Below are 19608 nucleotides of genomic sequence, written 5' to 3' on the forward strand. Positions count from 1 at the left end.
GTACTGAAAGTCTAGCAGCTCTTCAAGAGGTAACTGTCTTTCAAATAGAGCTCTAGCTTTGATTGGCCTCTCTCCCCTGAGGGGGTTCTTAATTCTGTGGATAGTACCCTGAGAATATCCTCCTATCTGTTCAGTCATCTAATGCCTCTGTCCCATTCAATTCCCCTTTATCCTCCCTTCAGCTTTTCCAGTATATACTATCTGGTGAACTATGGCTAAAACAACTGATGTATTGTTTCAGTATTGCTCCATCTATGACAGATTTCCCCAGTGTCATAGGTGAGATTGAGGAACTGCTTGTTTTCTTTGTATAATTGAGGGAGGAGTGGGGAATCAGATGGTGTTCTGTACAGAGCGGTGCATGATCTCTTCAGGATCTCAGCATTTCACTTTTGAGCACAATTTCATTTCCTGAGACTTTCCAAGTAAACCATTCACTTGCTTCTGTTAATATTAAGCAAATATGGGTTCTTAGAAAAAATACATTATTGACTGCAAACATATTTTCCCGTATAATCTCAGTGTGATTGCTCTTTTCAAAATATGCAGGCAGCTGAAACGAAGAGCTTATTTCTTATGCATAAATCAAGAGGGGTTTTTATAGTTGTTGTTAGCATGTGAAAATTGCTTCTTTGGCAACTGAAGCATGTTATTTTTTTTTTTTTGATTGTGGCAGAAAGACCTCTACTTTTCACATTGGCTACGATCTACTGCTATCAGTAAATTTGAGACTTTTGTTCAATTAGTTGGTCATTTGCAGAGGGTTATCTCTTATGCAATGTTACCCAAGTCTGGGAAGTATCTATTTAGGCTTGATATGATTTAACCTGGGAGTGCAAGTACTACCTGGCATTAATCATAATTGCTCTATTATTGTATAGCTTTAATCCATTTAGAGTAAGGAACTGTGGTATCCTGGTTATGAATCACCCATCATGCATTTGGTCTCTTGTTTCAGCTTTAGTTTTGTACTACTTGTCTTTCTAATACTTGAATTTTGGCAGAATATGAATGTTTACATTATTCTTCTACAAAGGTACCCATGCCTACTGTTGCCTGCAGTGGTGCAACAATTTTTTATTTTTTTTTTTTTTCCCTCTTGGAGTAATGAGATGTACAGAGCACTCTGATAGGGGGAGAGTTGGAAAAGGGCAGTAAAGCTATGCCTGTATGCTATCTAAAATATCTCATAACTTAATTACAGTGCATTTTGCACTTCTAGTGTTAAGTAGCTGCTGCTTCAATTACTGTCCTTATGTGGTTACTGCTGGGTGCTGCTGAGACCCACCAGACTTCACATCCAGGATCACAAAGAGGAGCAGGAGAAGCAGGCAGGTCTAGGAAAATAGAACGTTTCAAGAACTGGCAAAATCACTCCAGAGTAGATACCACTCAGCTTTGGGACCATGTAATGAAAGGCACTGTGTAAATGTTAGATTTGGCTCAAAATGAAAAATTCAACCTTTCTGCCTTCCTCCCTTGTAGAAATGATGAGATAGTGATGCCAGAAGAACAGACGGGCCTCGTGAAGGAAAACTATATCTGGAATGTCTTGCTGCATCGTGGTGCCACTGATGAGGGAATATTTCTTCATGTGCCTCCTGGAAGCTATGACCATGATCTCTTCACCATGACATGGGGACCAACCATTGCAGCACTTTCTTATGTTTTTGACAAGAGCTTAGAAGAAACAATCATCCAGAAGGCTATCTCTGGTTTCAGGTAACTCTTGCATTCATGAAGACCCAAAAGAGTTAAAGTGTGGCCATTGTCTCCTAGTGACTTGCTAGAGACATCACAGTAAAAATCAACTGTTCCTTTTCCTAGCAATTGAAGGGTATTTATTGTGCCCTACAGTCCTCTATTTTTGTTATCATTTGTATTGATGCATCCCATCTTGGCCTCTCTTGGTTGGCACTCACCGTTTGGCTTGGCTGCTCAATTGTAATAAATCAAAGTGCCTGGTATGTATTTTTAAAAGATCTGCTGACGTAGCTGTGCTGCTTAGAAGTGAGAGAAAGAAGTCACTCTTAACTTGCACAGTGATGCTGGCAAAATCCCTGTTGCACAGGAGGCCTTAGCTGTGCCTGAATAGGATGGGGGTTTCTTTCCTTTGGTCAAGCTTAAATCCAGACTAATGATGCCTTAAGCATAGTTTTAAAGCTCTGTTAGTATACTGCTGTAGCTATGATCTCTTGGAAAGTACCTTCAACACTACCCCCGATCTCAGCAATGCTCTCATGTCAAGACAGGAGATGAGGTATATTGGCTCAGGTGCACGCAGTCTGTCTGTTTAGAGTCAACTCTTAAAAGTGATCCTTGCATCAGCAGAGACAAATATCAGGATCTATGGATGAGGACTGAGATTATTTAAGGGATAATAGTAGACTTCTGTACATCAGCATTTATTGTGAGTGGGTGGAGAGGAAGTTCTAAAATGTCAACAGAGAGGCTCTCTGATTTGCTGTGCTGTCGACAGCCTTGTCTGTGCTGGCTTACTACATGATTTTCCGCTTTTTGTCTTTCCCCAGGAAATGTGCAATGATTTCTGCTCACTATGGCCTTAGTGATGTGTTTGACAATCTCATCATCTCTCTCTGCAAGTTTACAGCCCTCAGCAGTGAGGTAAGTTCGAAAGGAGGGGAAAGAGGCATGGCTCTTAGTATATCAGAGCCCTCTTCGTATGTTAAGCAGTGATAATTGCTTATTTTAGTTATCATGATATCTGTAGACATCTATCAGCCCAGCCCAGAGTTTTCTGGGGGAGCAATGAAAAGCAAAACAGAACTTTGTAGGCCAGGTTCAAATATGCATGTTCCCTTCTGCTCACCCACAAGCAGCAGTTGGTGCAGAGTGGAATGCTGGGAAGTGAAGTGTTTATTCTGCCTACTTGATCTGAGGAGACTGAGATCTCCCTGAAATCAGGACAGTGATCATCCAGGATCCCAAGCGAGTTTATGCATTTCAGCTTTTGAATGCTTAGTTACAGGGCTCACACGGTGCCAGGATGGACTGTTTTGTGAGCTGTTCTTCCAAAGTGCAAGGGCTGTGCATCCACCCAGCAGAAAGGGGTTAGAAGAATAAACACTTTGAATTTGTTGGTTAATGTTGGGAGTCTGGTAATAAGATCAGTTGTTAGCCCCACTTAGGCAAGCCCTAAAAGTCATTTCTTTGGATTGTACTGTGAGAATAAATTCAAGGATCAGTTGTTGGTGTCAGGTTTTTTTTCTCCACACCACCCCCCTCCCATCTCTTTGTTCCAGCATCAGCCTGTTTTTACACAAGGTTTGATAGTGTGTGGCAGACCATGCTTTGGTCTAAGATGATGACAGCAACTCCTTTAAAGGGTCAGAACTCACAAAGAATCTCACAGCATTGCTCTGAGAACCAGTGCAAGACCCACAGTCAGCAGAAGAAATTTGCCATGCATGCAAAAAAGGGAAACAAGATCATTCAGTACTGGAAGCATGCAAGTAAAAAGGCCATTACAGGTGACTGGGTTTTTAAATCCCTTGAAGGGATAGCAGAAAGGAAGCAGTCCTGCAAAGTATCCAGCTAATGGAATTAGGCTGTAGGGAAATGGAATTGTTTATATCACTTGCATTCTGGCATTGGTAGCAGTGAAAAAGTACCATTTTGACTATTAAAAGACATCCCAAGCAGTGGAGTTGCTTTAGATTCCCTCTTCCTCCACAGCTCCCAAGAGTAAAGATGAAATACTTGATCCTCTCCAGGCATACCAGACCTCAAAACTACCAATAGATAACACAAGCAGAGGAATGTCTGCCATGGAACAACTGTTTGACACAGGTTTACACAGTTTAAGCAAGTAGACTAAGCCCTCAGAGGCTCCAGCTATTGCCAGCTGCATCCCATCTAGTTGTGAGATTGGAATCTGGAGCAGTTTGAGGTCTGTGTAAATTAAGCAAGAATGTCTTTTGATCATGATATAGAATCAGGGACTTCTGGATTTGAAGAAAGCTATGAGTTCCTATCTTTGGCCAGACTCCAAATGCACCAATTACTTTCTGCTGTCCTCAATTCCTGTAAGGCTTGGAGACAGAGTGACAACTGAACAAATATTTGAGTCACAATCTAGAGAAAGGGGAAAAGGCAGGGCTGTCTTTGGGGGCTGAGGAGACAGAGCAACTGTTAGAAAGCAAGGGAAGAACATGAAGTGTCACTTGGTTGCTAGTCACTTCCCAGTTCAGATCATCCTGGTGGTGAGGCATCCTCTCCAAGCACTGCATCTGCTATACGCAGCCACACTGGTTGAGAGAAGAGGAATGGAAAGGGGGATTAAGCAGTTTAAGAAGAGTGAGTGCCATGTTTCTAGATCTGTAGTTAGACACTGACTCAGTGCATAAGTAGTAGCAAAACCCCTGTGTGTTTTAATTTGGTGGTTGTGGCTTGTTGCCACAGTGTGAAACCAGCCGTGTTGCTGTTTGCACTCTGAGACTCGGGTGATCATAGAATCATAGAATGGCCTGGGTTGGAAGGGACCCCAAGGATCATAGAGTTCCAACCCCCCTGCCACAGGCAGGGACACCAACCTCCAGGCTTGGATCTACACAAGGTTGCCCAGGATCTCATCCAACCTGGCCCTGAACACCTCCAGGGACGGGGCATCCACCACCTCTCTGGGCAGCCCGTTCCAGCACCTCACCACTCTCTTCCCCCTGATACCTAATTTAAACCTTCCTTCCTTTAGCTTTAATCCATTCCCCCTTGTCTTGCCATTGTCTACCCTTTTAAAAAGTTGATTCACCTCCTGTTTGCATGCTCCCTTCAGGGACTGGGAGGCTGCAACGAGGTCCCCCTGCAACCTTCTCTTCTCCAGGCTGAACAAGCCCAGCTCTCCCAGCCTCTCTTCGTAGGGGCGGTGCTCCAGTCCTCTAATCATCTTCGTGGCCTCCTCTGAACCCTCTCCAACACTTCCACATCTTTCTTATATTGGGGGCCCTGGATCTGGACACAGGACTCCAGATGGGGGCCTCATGAGGGCAGAGTAGAGAGGGACAATCACCTCCCAGTTCCTGTTGGCCACCCCTCTTCTGATGGAGCCCAGGATACCATTGGCCTTCCGGATGATGTGTGTATTCTTGTGGTTTCCCCATAGCAACAATGGAAAAAACAAATTGGTTGTTGCATCTCTGCCAGCCCGGCACTTCTACTGGAGCTCATGTCCAGATCAAAGACCAGTTTTGGTAATAATTTTTCCAGCAGTCTGGCTGAAGCAAAAGCCAGTTTTTCTGAAGTTCAGGTCTGAGAATGGAAGAGGCACATTTTCAATCCATTCCATCTCCTGTCTTTTCTCTCCTTTCTTGATGAAGTAGTAAGTGTGGGTTTTGTTCACATAAGCAAGGGAATGGCAAAGGCCATCTCTTGTCAACAGGGACATTGCGATGAGCTTGAGTAACTGCAGAAGCATGGAGCATGTTACTGTGTCTTGCTCATGTGATTGCTCTTTTCCTTTTCTTGTTTTGACAGCCTGTACTTGGTTAGTTTAAATGACAGTATGCTTTTTTATTTTGAAAAGTTGTGAGTGCATTGAACAGTTAATGAGGAATTGTGATCCAGCAGTTGTTGGCAGAGACTGTAAGTCAGGGTTTATCACTCTTCCTTTGAATCTTGCTGTTAAGTAGAGGAAGGAATATCTTTGCTTTTGGCCACAGTTTCCCTCTCCAACAGAGTGCAGTAATCACTGCTTCCAGAGAAGATGTGGTACTTTTTGGGGAAGGCTTTGATTCTGGCATGAGTTCCCATAGCAGAATAAATTAGTGAGTTTTCAGCAGGCGCTTTCAGAATACTCTGTATTGTCATTCTTGGAGAGCTTATGTCTGGGCGGTTCGGTGATTCGGCTTGTATCAGGTAAACCATCTTGTCCTTGTTTTTGTGCAAAGTGAATATGAGCTGAGGAGTTACCCAAGCAGTGCACACAGAATTGTTGTCTTTCCTGTAACCAGTTCTGAACAGTCTGCCCTAATTTGTATTGAAAAGAAAACATCTCTTGCTGACTGATTGCCACCCCCTCTTCTTTCCTGCAGTCTATTGAGAACCTGCCCACTGTTTTTGGAAGTAATCCCAAGGCCCACATTGCAGCAAAGACTGTGTTTCACTTGGCCCATCGCCACGGTGACATTCTGCGGGAGGGCTGGAAAAACATCATGGAGGCCATGCTACAGCTTTTCCGAGCGGAGCTGCTGCCCAAGGCCATGGTGGAGGTAATGACAGCCAGCCCACGGGTAACCGAACAGCGGGGCAGCGGGAAGCTGGGTTTTCATAGAACCAGTTCAAAGAGGAGAAGAGCTCTCTTGCAAAAGGCCTGGCCTTGGTAAACTATGTGCAGAGCTAGAAAGCCTGCAAAGTGTGTAGTGTTCAAGTTCTGTGCAGGCTCCAGCTTCTTTCATGGGATTTCATTTTGTGGTGGCTCAGCCCCAAATGGCAGCTGAGCACTGCGTGCCACTCGCTCCCAGAGGAGAAACAGACAGAGCCCCTGTGGGTTGGGATACAGACAGTTTACTGCTAAAAGCACCGTGAAAGGGGAACAGTAACAGCCCAATGCAAATTTCACTTACACCAGGTGATAACACCGAGTACCTTACCCCAACAGTAACAGAGTACTGCACTACATGAGGACTGACCTGCTGCCCTACTGCACTCAGGCTGCCCTGGATGCACCCAGGAGAACCCCTCCCCAGCCAGTTTCTTTTGTTGGGGCATGATGTCAGGTGGTGTAGAAACAGCCTAGGCTAACTCAGCTCACCTGTGCTAACTCAGCTCACCTGTGCTGACTGCTTGGGGAGGTTAACTCTGACCTGGACAGAACCCGGACACATTTTTTTCTCATCTTTTTGTTGGATTTGAGAAATTCCAGCATTCATTTAACTTGAACAGATTTTGAATATTGTGCAGAAGATGGATGTGCTTATAGGCATGAAGCCTTGGAGCACAGCATTGGTATTTCTAGGGGTGAAGACCTGGGGTTGCCCACCTACACGTGGGTGGTGGGGCATAGTGTTTTACTGCTAAGTGAAACATTGGAGGGTTGTGGGGAGAAGGCTACAAAGCAGCAGACTATTGATCATATATATGTTCTGGTTTGCCTTTCAGGTCGAAGACTTTGTGGATCCTAATGGCAAAATCTATCTGCAACGTGAGGAGACGCCATCTAACCGGTGAGTGATGTCAGTGCCCTAGAGTCCTTTTTGTACCAAAGCTGGAGAAAAACAAGATTTCTTGTTTCCTCCCTAATGCTGGTGTCTTCTGACTTGCAGTGGTGAATCTACAGTGCTGAGTTTTGTTAGCTGGCTCACCCTCAGTGGGACAGAACAATCTGGAATGAGAGGGCCATCCACAGAGACACAGGAGGCAAAGCGAGCAGCTCTGGAATGCATAAAGGTAATACACAGGCTGTAAGAGAAAATGCTTTTGTTTGTGGTGACAGTACTGTGTGGATAATAGGCAGCAGAAGCTTAAATATGCATGCTGGTAGGTAGTATTGCAGGTTCCAGAGGACTTGGAAATGGTAAGTTACTACAGAGGAGTGTTACCTGTATTGACAGCTAAAGGGTCTTATGTGCTGTTACACACAAATGTAGTGATGCATGAAGACAGGAACAAGTTCCCTCAAGAGGCTGGGATCTGCCCATGATGTCACAGTCCTAAAATTGAACACAGATTAATAAATTGACAAAATTCTAATCTTTTCCAATATGGTGTTAAGGCATATGGTGCAAAAAAAATTTGAACCTAGGGTTTTATCAGTGTGTGGACAAAGAAGTCACCTGTTAAAATCTGACTAGCCCAGATCAGGTCTGTTAAGGGTAACTGATACTAAAGGAGTGAACCAGCTGGCAGTTTTCCTCTAGGTAGTTGTGTTAAAGCCACTATTGGTATCTTGCCTGGGAACAAGCTGTGTTTCTGGTGGATCTGTTTGTATGCCTTCCCCATCCCTGAGATACACAGTCCTCTTTTCTATCTTTTGCAGCAATGTGATCCTGAGAAGTTGATCACAGAAAGCAAATTCCTCCAACTTGAATCCCTCCAGGAGCTCATGAAGGTGAGAGAAATAGTGGGCAAGGAATTGGACTGGTCGTGGAACAAGTATGCTATACACAGCCGTGGATATGTGCTGTGTACTTGCCTAACTGCTCGGTCCCCAAAGGAGGTCTTGGACCTATTTGGGATATGAAACAAGTCATTAGTTCAGCTGTTACATGTAACTTCTGTGCTGGCAGTGACAATTGCTTTAGTAGTACAGGAAGATATGATATTTATGGAATGCATTCTAAAAGCCTTGAGGAAGGCATGGTAAGATTTTGAAAATATGTGTAGCTGTGTGTAGGAGCTTATGGTTATGCTTTTTCATCCTTCTGGTGTGCCCTGTGCCTAATGAGAGCATTCTAAAAGACCATTTTAGAGACAAGAGTTGCACAGAAATATTTGATGCTGTGCTCCTAGATAGTGTGCTACCTGGCTGCTGTGGGAGATGTCATGTGGCTGGGCTTGCTAGCCTTTGGGCTAGAGAGGCTCATCTCCCTAGGGGAGACTAGTTAGTTAACGTGGTTCTGGTGATGGCTTCTCAGACTAATTGAGGAGTGTGAGACCACTCCAGGATGAGGAGCAAATCTGGCTGCTGCTCACCATTTACAAAAGCAAATAGTGTAGTGGAACCCTTGCAGGGATGCTGCATGGGCTAGCAGTATGTGTTGCCTAATTCTGTGGCTCCTTAAAGTGCAAGTGCCTTTCCCTTCAGGCTGCTGCCATTGCAGTTCACTGGCTTGTTCAACAGGGCACGTGATGGTATTGAGACTTGTGCTAAAAGGAAGAGTTTATCCAGGCTTGCTGCAGAGGTTCAGAAGAATAGCAGTTGAGTTTCAAAATAAAGATAACCCCAAAGAGCAATAGGTGAAACAGCTAAAGCAGAACTTGCTGTTTGGATCACTCAAAGACCACGATGTTGCTAACCACATGGGGAAGTGGTGACTCAGTTTTTGTGTGCCATCTCAGTTCCAGGATAACATCTTGCTCTTACCCCTATTGTGTCAGAAATTCTCCCTTCTTATGCAAGCTGATGGCTTGAGAGGAATAGTTCCAGTATTTGTAGTCATTCCTAGGCATGTCTGCCTTTTCTGTGCTTTGTATATTCTTAGCAAGAAGCTGACGGCTTTCAGAATTCCTCTCCAACAGACTTGGTCAGTTTAACATCTTTTAAGTTCATGTTACATCTTTCATAATTAAAATAGTAATAATTTTCTATATATTTAGCTTGACCTCTACCCAGTGTGCTTTTGATACACTATCTGTGACCTCACCAGACAGCGGAGTGCAGGTTTTGCCAGACTCAAAGCATTCTGTTAGTCCTCACTTGTTGGTCCCCCAGTTTTGAGGGCTTGTGATTTACAAATGTTTCTTGGCTTTTCCAGGCTCTAATCTCTGTGACTCCTGATGAGGAGACATATGATGAAGAGGATGCTGCCTTCTGCTTGGAGATGCTTCTGAGGATTGTGCTAGAAAATAGGTATGGCCTTGAAATACATGCAGATTCAATGTAAATGTCCCTGCGTTACTGCAGCTGCTGCCTGGGCCCAGGGAATGAGTTCCTTATGTGCTTGATTTGCCAGCTGAAGCAGCATGTGGCTGTAATTTCAGGGCTTAGCAATTCCACTCTAGCATGTGCAAGAGGGGCTATTCGCCCATGAAATATTGCTTGATATCCTGAGATTTGGGGAACATAAACTAAACTCTGGAGGGAGAATTCTTCCACCTGATTGCTTTGCAAGTAATGAAGTAAATAAGAAATTCAACGGCTTTGTTATTTCTATGTGTCTGTTCTATCTCCTGGCTGGAGTGTTTCATTGAAATGAAGAAATACCAGCTTGTCTGGAGTTCTGGGAGAGGCAGCCAGATCCTTCTTGTCTCATCTCCTTTCATCCTACCCTTTCCCTCCTCCTTGTTGCGGCTAGGGATCGTGTGACCTGTGTATGGCAAACTGTCCGAGACCACCTCTATCATCTCTGTGTCCATGCCATGGAGTTCTGCTTCTTGGTGGAGAGGGCGGTGGTGGGGCTGCTGAGACTGGCAATTCGGCTCCTTCGTCGGGAGGAAATCAGCGTGCAGGTAATGGATTTTTTAAAGTCATTTACTGGGGTCTTGCGGGGCCTTTACCTGGCCACCTGGGAAAGCAGCTTCTGTGGGATGGACCCACATTAAACCTGTCTGTGCAGCAGTTATAAGTAGCCCTAAGTAAATGAAGGGGGACTTTGCTGAAGACTGGAATGTCAGTAATAGGGTCTGTTATGTCTCCTCCCCTGGCCAGGTTCTCCTCTCGTTACGTATCCTGCTCATGATGAAGCCGAATGTGCTGTCCAGAGTTAGCCATGAGGTTGCTTACGGCCTCCATGAACTCCTGAAGACCAACGCTGCCAACATTCACTCTGGGGATGACTGGTACACGCTCTTCACTCTCCTGGAGTGTATTGGGTCTGGGGTGAAGCCGCCTGCAGCCCTGCAGGTTACAGCAAGGGCAGATAACGACACAGGTAAGACAGGCGAGCTTTTGCTAGGAAATCTGATGCCTGCCTGCCAGATAAGCAGCTGCTTCCTCAGGCTTTTCAATTAGCAAAGGGGACTGCAAGAAAACAAAGCTGATATTAAACTACATTAGCAAGATTAAAGACCAGCACCTGCTGTTCACTCCTACCCCATGGTCTGTCCCTGCCTCTACTATGCCATCTCTTCCTACTCTGTGAGCAGCAGTCCAGGTGCTAGTCCCTGGGGGAGCAGTGGGAGGAAAACTGATATCAGTTGTAGCAGCTGTAGAAGGTCTTTGCTCTACCCAAGGAACATTTTCTGTTGGTTGTGGTCTGGTGCCTTGGGTAATAGAGCCTTAATCCCTCATCTGGGTGCATAATGTAAACTCAGCTGTTGTTTCTGTCATCCTTGCCTCTGTGGAGGGGCTGACTCCTTTCTGTCCTCATTTTAAGAATCTTGAAAAGGGAGTTGTTCTCTAAAATTCTACTTCCAAATCCTTTTGTGTTCAGAGTGCCTGAACCATTCCCACAAGAGCAACCCACCATTTCCCACTTTTCTTCACTGTGTGAGAAAGACGGTCTTTTCAGGGAACTGTTCCTGCTTCCCTTCAGTCAGCTGGCAAGGTATTTGAGGCTGACAGCTTCAGACTTCCACTTGCTTCACTTCAGCGAGTGGCAAGAAAAGACTTTTCCTTCATTTTCCTCTGTGCTTTTCTTAGAACTTCCTTGTTAGGTCCTGATGCTTTCTGCTAGACAGATGGGAAAAACCCGATTTTGCAAAACCCCTGTGGCATTTGCCTTTGGGGCTAATGCTGTGATGTCTTCTTCCCCTTTTTTATTTATTTTATTTTTAATGTCTCTGTGTTTGCTGATTGAGAAAACTGTTTTTGACTGTGGCACCTTGCATATCAGAACAGTAGTTCTCTTTACCTACTGAAAGTGTTTGGTGCACTTGTGTTCACAGCAAGCCTGCTTCTCTGCTGATGAGTTTCTAAATAGCATTAAATGATGGAGAGAATGAGTTTTTGCTTCTAAATAACATAATAACCGTAACTTGGATTTGTCTTGTGAAGATTTCTGTGCTTGGAACATGCACGTGTGAAATTTAAGGTTATCCTGAAGGTCAGGGAAAGTAGGTCTGACAGGTTTGCAACATGGTATTGTAGATTATTTTTACATTATTAGTGTGGAACTGAGTGACCCTAGAGGCCCTCTGTGAATCATGTCATTCTCTGTTGTGCTTTTGGAGTCATCTTGGCTCAACCCAGCATCTCTGGTAGTTCTTAAAGTGTGTGGTATCTCTGATTCTTCCCCCAGGGTCACACCATTGGACTTTATGCCCTTTTTAAATCCACATTCAGGCTGACAAGTGACATAGTAGAGGATGGGAAGTCCCTTCAATCTGAAGGTGAAAGCCAGACATACCTACAGGGGAGAAACAGTGTCAAAGATCTGTGTTTCCTGCTCTCGCATGTGCATGCTCCTGTCACTGTTCCTCCTCTCACAGGAGGAGAAACCTGGCCCAGTTTCTTTCAGGTGGTTCCACTGGTAGTTCCTAGCTGATGCTGACCTGACTAACCTGAATTGCTTCTCCTTTATCCACAGCTGCTCTTCCAAGGTCTTGATTCAGCTTTGATCTAAACCCCATGCTTTTTGTCTTGAAGGTGCCCAGTCAGACAGTGAGGTCTCTTCCTCCTATCACCCCAGTGACATGAGCCTGGACCGTGGCTACACCTCTGATTCAGAGGTGTACACAGACCATGGGAAGCCAGGCAAGATGCATCGCTCAGTGACAGATGTGGATGTCATGAACAGTGGCTGGCTAGTGGTGAGTAGCCAATGGGTTTCTGGTGCCTGAAGAAGACTACTCCTGGCATGGTTGTGGGCAGAGGGTGTGGTTGGGAGAGAAAGAAGGAGACAGTAGAAAAGAGAGTTCAGGTGAGCTGACAATGTAAAGGATGTTGGGGAGAGAGATGCATATGGAAAGAAGAAAGCTTGGAGGCAAATGGAGAAGAAAGGGAAATGGTAACATTTCTGTAGTATCCTGTTGGCTTCAGAAGAAAGGCCCTTTTGAGTGTGTGCATTGTTAAGCTACCCTCTAACTCTGCCTTGCAGGTGGGGAAAGATGACATCGACACCTCCAGATCCACTGCTGGGGTCGGCAGGCTGGGGCCATCTCCTCTTGTCAACCAGTACAGCCTGACTGTGGGGCTAGATTTGGGCCCACATGACACAAAGTCTCTCATGAAGTGTGTAGAGTCACTCTCCTTTATCGTGCGAGATGCTGCCCACGTCACACCTGAGAACTTCGAGCTCTGTGTCAAAACCATACGCATCTTTGTGGAGGCGAGCTTGAATGGGGGTAAGATGGCCCTTGGCTTGCAGGGCTGGGCTTGGGACTGCTGGTGAGCATGATGTGTGCAGTGTACTGTCAAGGGAACAAGTGCCCAACCCCCAGGAAGTGGACTGGTGTGAAAAAAGCATCCTGGCTCTTGCTGGCAGCAGGGGCAATATTCTTTTCCCTATCTCTGGGATGGACGGGAGGTCTGGAACTAGTGTGGAGATAGCAGCATCAGCTGTTTCTGAAGGCTGTTCCTGAGGGGTGCTGTTATCTCCTTAAGCAGGTAGTTGTCATTTCATGGGACAGGGTCCTCTGCTGGGGTATCAAAAGGTGACTGCTGAGCGTGTTGAAAGGCAGAAAATTCTGTGGTGTATATATGTGGTATGTTGCCACCTTTCACTTTCTAGGCTACAAGTCCCAGGAGAAGAGGGGGAAGAGCCACAGGTATGACAGTAAATCCAGTCGGTTAAAAAAGAAGCCAAAGGAGAGCTCCACACGGCGATCACGGGTCTTGAGCCAGCACCAGGCACACACACACAGTGATGAGGATGAGGATGAGAACATCCCTGCCAGCTACCACACTGTGTCTTTACAGGTTAGTCAGGACGTAAGTATAGCAAGGATTTCCTCCTCTCCTTCCCACGCTAGGGAGTCACCAGGATTCTTCATGGGGCAAGGTGGGGAGCTGGATCCTGGGTCAGTGGGCAGTGGATGGCATCCCTGGACAGCATAGCTAAATCACTGGGTGTCTTCCTCTCCCTAGGAGAGTCAATGCTCTGTGCCAGGAAAGGGTTCATTCTTTCTTCTGCCAGGATTGGGTTGCTGTTTCTTGAAGATGGGATTGATATGGCTACTAAACGAATCTTGCTGAAGGTGCTCGGCACTTGACCACTGAGGCAGGGCACACACAGCAGGGCCTGACACCATCTCCATAGGTGTACCTGGCTGTGTACAGCAGGCTTGAATAGCATTGTTTTGGGGAAGAGCAGAGACCAGAGTTACTTCAAAAGTTTAATTCCTGTGTGTTGCTGAATGTAATGCTTGACTTGCAGCTCTTGGACCTCATGCACACCTTGCACACACGAGCGGCTTCCATCTACAGCTCCTGGGCAGAGGAGCAACGCCATCTAGAGACAGCAGGGAGGAAAATCGAAGCAGATTCCCGAACACTGTGGTCCAACTGCTGGTGTCCTTTGCTACAGGGTAAAGCCATCCCCTTGTGATGAGAGTGAGCAGAGACACAAAATAATGGCAGAGCTCAGGAAAGTTGAGAAGCCAGGGACTAACTGCTGAAAGCAGGCGGAGGTTCTTTTTAGGGTCTGCTGTAATTGAAAAAGAACTTGGATCTAATGCAGAAAGGTGTCTTTAGTATGAGTTAGCTGCCAACTTGCTTCTGGACCTGACAATAGATGCCCAGTCTGTGGCCTAGAACAAGTATAATCCTTTTTCTTTCCACATCCCCTCCACCTGCCTCCCCTCCCCAAGAGTCTTTGGTCATCATTAGACTTTTCACCCTTGACTGGGGAAGTAGGGATACAATGCTTTCCCTGTGGGCTTTGCCCTGAATTCTTCTCTTGCAGGTATTGCCTGGCTGTGCTGCGATGCCCGACGCCAGGTACGGATGCAGGCACTCACTTACTTGCAGCGCGCCCTCCTGGTACATGACTTGCAAGCCCTTGATGCCCTGGAATGGGAGTCTTGCTTCAACAAGGTAACCTCCTGGCTGGGCTGGGCATGTAGGCAGGGCAGCATTGTTCTGAAGATCAAAGTTGTGTGCAGGATTGGCAGAATGGTGTCCAGCACCATCTTCTTAAGCAGCTTGTTCACAACAGGCAAGGCATTTCCTACTCTGATCCTGTGAAAAGTTCCTCTCTGCTTAGGCTTCTGGCAGAGTATCTTGGAGTATTGAAATGAATCCACTCGTTTCCACTTCCCATTACTCCTTCCATGCTCTCTGCCTAGAAGGCACCAGTCCCAAAAGCCAGCACCTTCCTCTAAGGCTGTCTATGCAAATCGCATCAGTTGCTTTTCAGATCTGAAATGTCGATGTGTCTGATGCAACAGGTGCTGTTCCCTTTGCTAACCAAGCTACTTGAGAACATCAGCCCAGCTGATGTTGGTGGGATGGAAGAAACCAGGATGAGAGCCTCAACGCTACTCTCCAAGGTGAGCATGCTTCTGCTGCCTGAAAGCTCAGTGGAAACCATGTGCCTCAAGAAAACCAAACTGCTGTATTAGCTTCTCAGCATCTCAAATTTGGATCAGTGTCAGTTTGCTAGTTTGACTGTCTTCAGTGCTGGGCTTCTCCACCACCTTCTGCTGTTGGGGTATGCCTTCTTTCCAGAACTGTCTCGATGATCCTGGCCTTTGGAAAAGTTGTCAGGAAGGAGTTTGTGACTTCACGAAAGAGAGAGAAATAGTTCACCTGACATCCATTACAGGCAGTCTGTTCTAGTGCTGAAGTGATGCATGTCACGAGCTGATAGTACTGACCTGAGGCAGAGAGGCTGGAAGGGCTGGAAAACATGGTGATGCAGACTGCGATGGCCTCCTGCAAAGGAGATGAGATCCACTCCTCTAGATGTGCAGCTCCGGAGAGCAGAGGCCTCTGGCGTTCTCGGGCTGGCCCTGTGCATGCCCCGAGCCTGCCACAAGGAGGGGGAATTCCTGATTTGCAAGGCTGGTTTGTCAAGCTATGAGCAGCAGCCCTGACACTACTACTTGTTGACAGTAGGTTTGCTTTTGTTTTTTAGGTGTTCCTACAGCATCTCTCCCCACTCCTCTCACTGACCACCTTTGCTGCCCTGTGGCTGACAATCCTGGACTTCATGGACAAATACATGCATGCTGGCTCCAGTGACTTACTGGTAAGGTTCTGGAAGTGGCGCTGCGGTGTTTTGAGCCACCTTTCATGGGTTTTAACCTTCCAGGCTTGAACAGTGATGTGGTTTGAGGTGTTTTAACCTTCTAATCCTTCCAAACCCCTTGTGTCGCATGGGCTTTCCCTTTGACGCCTGTTTCCAAGTTTTGAGCTTTTGTTCATTGCTGTGTGTTTGTTCCCTGTGTCCTGAGGAGTGTCTCTGATTACAGCTGGAGGCCATCCCAGAGTCTCTGAAAAATATGCTGCTTGTAATGGATACGGCTGGAATATTCCACAGTGCTGACTCACGGACGGGATACTCGGATCTCTGGGAGATCACCTGGGAGCGAATTGACTGTTTCTTACCTAGGCTGCGGGATGAGCTCTTCAAACAGACTGTCATCCAAGGTACAGAGGCTGACAAACCTTAGGAAAACCAGTCTTGGACCCAGTGCTTGCACGTTGTCCAATATCCAGCTGCCGTAGTGCTTGGATGCTGATGAAATGATGGTTGCAGGAGGCTGTGGAGCTTGGCACAAGGAGAGAAAGCTGAGGGTGGGCAAAAGGAATGAGCAAACCAGTGTGTAGGCTCACTGCTTGTCTTGTTTTCCTAGATCCTGTCCCCAGCATACCAACAGAGCAGCAGCATCAGAAATCGATAGTGTCGGCCCTTCCCCCTCCTCCTGCAGGGGATGTGAGACCAGCCACCCACCTGGCTCCTTCGGAGAAGCCCTCTGAAGTGGGTGCCAGTGGTGAGTCCCGTTTTCTCCTTTCTGGAATAGTCTTCCTAGCATGGTGCTCTGGATCTGCTTTCCCTTGGTTTAGCATGTTTTACAGTGACCAGGCCTCTGGTGTTGTGAGCTGTTGTGCTTCCAGATTGATTTCTCATGGCCTTTTTGCCACAGTTATTCGGGTGGGCAGAGGTTGGGGCAGAATGCCTGTGATTTGACGCCTGCTCCTCAGGGCCTTGTAAAACGTTGTGTGGAAAAGGCAAGTCTGATAAGGCCCCCTGAGATCATTTTCATCCCTGCTAAGCTTTGAGCCAAAAGGTGACTCTGTCGTCACCTTGTGTAAGGATGAGTTCTGTCTCTTCCTTTTTCCAGAGTCTGAGAGAGCTGCCGCACCTGCCTCACCTGGTACCAGCACCTCTGCCTCTCCTCCTTTCCCAGCACCAGCTCCAACGAAGACAAGCCCAGTTACAGACATACCTCCTACGACAGCACAGCCGCCACTCATCCTGCAGCCTCTTGCCTCTCCCCTGCAGGTTGGGGTGCCACCCATGACTCTGCCAATCATTCTCAACCCAGCCCTAATTGAAGCCACCTCTCCTGTTCCCCTCCTAGCAACTCCACGGCCCACTGACCCCATGACAACCTCTGAAGTCAATTAGTTTGAGGGTGTCCAAGAACTGTCTGCTGAGGAAGCTCTGTGAGTGAAGGATGCTGGCCAAATGTTCTCTGGTAGCGGGCTTGTTTGTTTTAGAAGATGATGCTAACCCAAGCAGAAGGGCTGCTGTCACCATTTCCCTGGAGCACATCACATTTTGCTCCCTTCTTGTGGCAGCCACCTAGAAATCCCTGTCATCTTGAAGGGCTGCCCAGTTCTACTGAGGAGTCTCCTTCCTGCCTTCACAGTCTCAGGGGCCAGGCAACACCTGCACCCAGCAGCCTGGGACCAAACTGCCTCCAGATGATCTGGTGAAGAGGGAGATCTCTTTGATGCCATGGCAGAGAAGGGCTGCAGTACAGGACTGCCTCTCGGATTATTCAGTCCAGTCCCTGCTCAATTCCCCAGCCTTTCCTTAGCTTTCCTGCCTGTGCTTCTGGTTGCGCTGCTTTGTTTGGGCTCTGGGCATGCCTGGGTTCAGCAGGTTGAGAAATTTATGTAGAAATGTGGGTTTCTTACAGCACAGCTCCCAGCTTGCTCCACATGGCTTCTTGTCTGCTGTAGCCACGTGCTTTCACATGGATCACAGCAATCCCCATGCCAGGTAGGGAGCAGGGGAGCCTGGTAAAGACAGCACTGCTTTTCCCCTCCCTCCTGTAATGTAATTGGGCTTTTGGTTGGAGAGAGCAAATCCAGAAGGCTGAGCAGATGAGAAGGAAGTATGGAGTCTCATGGGCTGCGAGCAAAGCCCACAGCCATCTCCCAAATGGGGCTTGGGGTGCCCCTCCCCAGGGGTGCACAGCAGCGCTGGTTTGTCCACCACTTGCTATGCTGGCCTCTTAGTGTCCAGCCCCATTCCTTAGGAGAACATCCCCTTCAGCTACAGATGCCTAGTGAGTCTGCTGTGTTTTCTCTTGGAAGCTCTGCAGAGACTGAAGCCTTCTGCATCTTCTAATTGTTGGGAGCCCACCTCCTTCACCTAGAACACCCCTGCAGCTGTGGCCCTGGTAGTCATTCTTGTGCTTCTGCCTTGCAGCAAGGATGCCCTACTCTTCCACCCTGCCATGCCCAGAGCAGAGCTGCTGCCTGGCAAACACCACATCTCCGTTCTTCCTCCTCTCTCGATTAATTGGCTAAATTCTCAATAATACCAATCCTGGAAATCCCACTGGTGGCTGGGAGGGGTATGGGCAGGACTCCAACCCAGTGTGTACTGTGCTGAGAGGAACCTGTGGTTGGGGTGGGAGTACAACCCATGTAAATACAGAGTAAATGGCTACAAATCCAATGGACTTTTTACAGTGTAATAAATAACATCCTGTAAATGAATGCTCCAGTGTTGCACTCCGTATCTGTTGTGGTTCTGTGGCTCAGAGCTTTGGGAGGAGTAGAGTTTAGTTGTCAAGTTTTGCCTAGCTGCCAGCTCCCTGGTTCTGTATACCAGGATCCTCCATCAGCATGCTCTGTCTGTGGGGAGCATGGAGGGATCTGCCCTAACAGATGGCCAGCTCACAAAGGGCTGCAGTGGAGGCTGGCTGTCAGGGGACTAAGCAGAACTGGTTCCCAGCATGGGCAAAGCGCAGCGGTGGTAGCCAGAGCGCTCTTGCTTCTGGCAGTGGTTGGGTGTCAGGTATAAAATCCCTGGTGTTAGGTTGGTGTGTGCTCATGCACCGCCAGGACTCTGGGCAGAGACAAGGGGTACGATGCTGGTGCCCTACTGCATCTCGGCACGCAGCCAGAACATAGACCTTGGTGACAACCTGGCTGGCTTTGGAGGAAGGAACATTTTCTGTCTGATGAGGGAGAAATCCTCATTTCTGCTGACAGGACTTGGAGAGGGCTCTTCCAGGGCTAGTGCTTGCCTTGGGATACAGATAACCACGCATACCTCCCTCCTGAAATTTTCTACTTTGGCCTGCGCAAGATCTACACGGTGCCACAGTGTCCTTAGAGCTGCATGAGGCACCAGTGCCTTCCCTGTCACAAGGATTCCAAGAGATTCCTCCGGGCTTGATAAGGGGTTTAAAAACTTGGAGTTTGTTTGAGTTGCATGAGCAAAGGTCTGACTGTTGCGTAATGGAAGAGCAGTGCACGCGCTAGGAAAGTCCCGCTAATAAACACTGGTTCCCTTACCCCGTTTCCACCATTCCCAGAATATTTTCGGGGGTGCAGCCTTCTCTTCCTCGCCCTTCACTGCTCCCAAATCCTATCTTTCCAGACCTTACATGTTTTCATTCACTTATTTGGATCCTCGTGCTGCCCATGGCCCTTCTGTGTCCAGCCAGCCTCTGTTTTGTATTTCTGAGCCTTCACTTCTATTTACAGCTCCGTTTTCCTGAGTTGTCTTCTAAATGCTCACTGAAGCCCTTAGATGATTAACTCTTTGCAAGCCATTGCTCAATTGTCAAGTGGCTTGATGTCAGCACTGCTGCCCTCTGATCCCCAGCTGGTCCCTTGACTTCTTGGAGTGATGTCAGGTAAGGCCA

At 47.2% G+C, this 19608-nt stretch overlaps 1 protein-coding gene across 1 annotated transcript in view; it reads left to right on the top strand.

The window, feature by feature from the left end:
* The window catches only part of GBF1 (golgi brefeldin A resistant guanine nucleotide exchange factor 1), a 104827-nt gene extending 86376 nt beyond the window's left edge, over positions 1 to 18451 (top strand). The window contains exons 22-40 of the mRNA XM_084264755.1: positions 1486 to 1722; positions 2532 to 2625; positions 6048 to 6224; positions 7114 to 7178; positions 7278 to 7401; positions 7991 to 8062; positions 9429 to 9523; positions 9969 to 10122; positions 10322 to 10544; positions 12200 to 12363; positions 12651 to 12897; positions 13284 to 13483; positions 13929 to 14079; positions 14457 to 14587; positions 14941 to 15042; positions 15630 to 15743; positions 15967 to 16144; positions 16351 to 16488; positions 16840 to 18451. Of these exons, the coding sequence (XP_084120881.1) occupies positions 1486 to 1722; positions 2532 to 2625; positions 6048 to 6224; positions 7114 to 7178; positions 7278 to 7401; positions 7991 to 8062; positions 9429 to 9523; positions 9969 to 10122; positions 10322 to 10544; positions 12200 to 12363; positions 12651 to 12897; positions 13284 to 13483; positions 13929 to 14079; positions 14457 to 14587; positions 14941 to 15042; positions 15630 to 15743; positions 15967 to 16144; positions 16351 to 16488; positions 16840 to 17126 (2953 nt within the window). The 3' untranslated portion in view covers positions 17127 to 18451. The remainder of the gene's footprint in view (positions 1 to 1485; positions 1723 to 2531; positions 2626 to 6047; positions 6225 to 7113; positions 7179 to 7277; positions 7402 to 7990; positions 8063 to 9428; positions 9524 to 9968; positions 10123 to 10321; positions 10545 to 12199; positions 12364 to 12650; positions 12898 to 13283; positions 13484 to 13928; positions 14080 to 14456; positions 14588 to 14940; positions 15043 to 15629; positions 15744 to 15966; positions 16145 to 16350; positions 16489 to 16839) is intronic.
* The last annotated feature ends 1157 nt before the right edge of the window (positions 18452 to 19608 follow it).

This window comes from Gallinula chloropus, assembly GCF_964237585.1.
Source record: "Gallinula chloropus genome assembly, chromosome: 5".
Taxonomy (NCBI): domain Eukaryota; kingdom Metazoa; phylum Chordata; class Aves; order Gruiformes; family Rallidae; genus Gallinula; species Gallinula chloropus.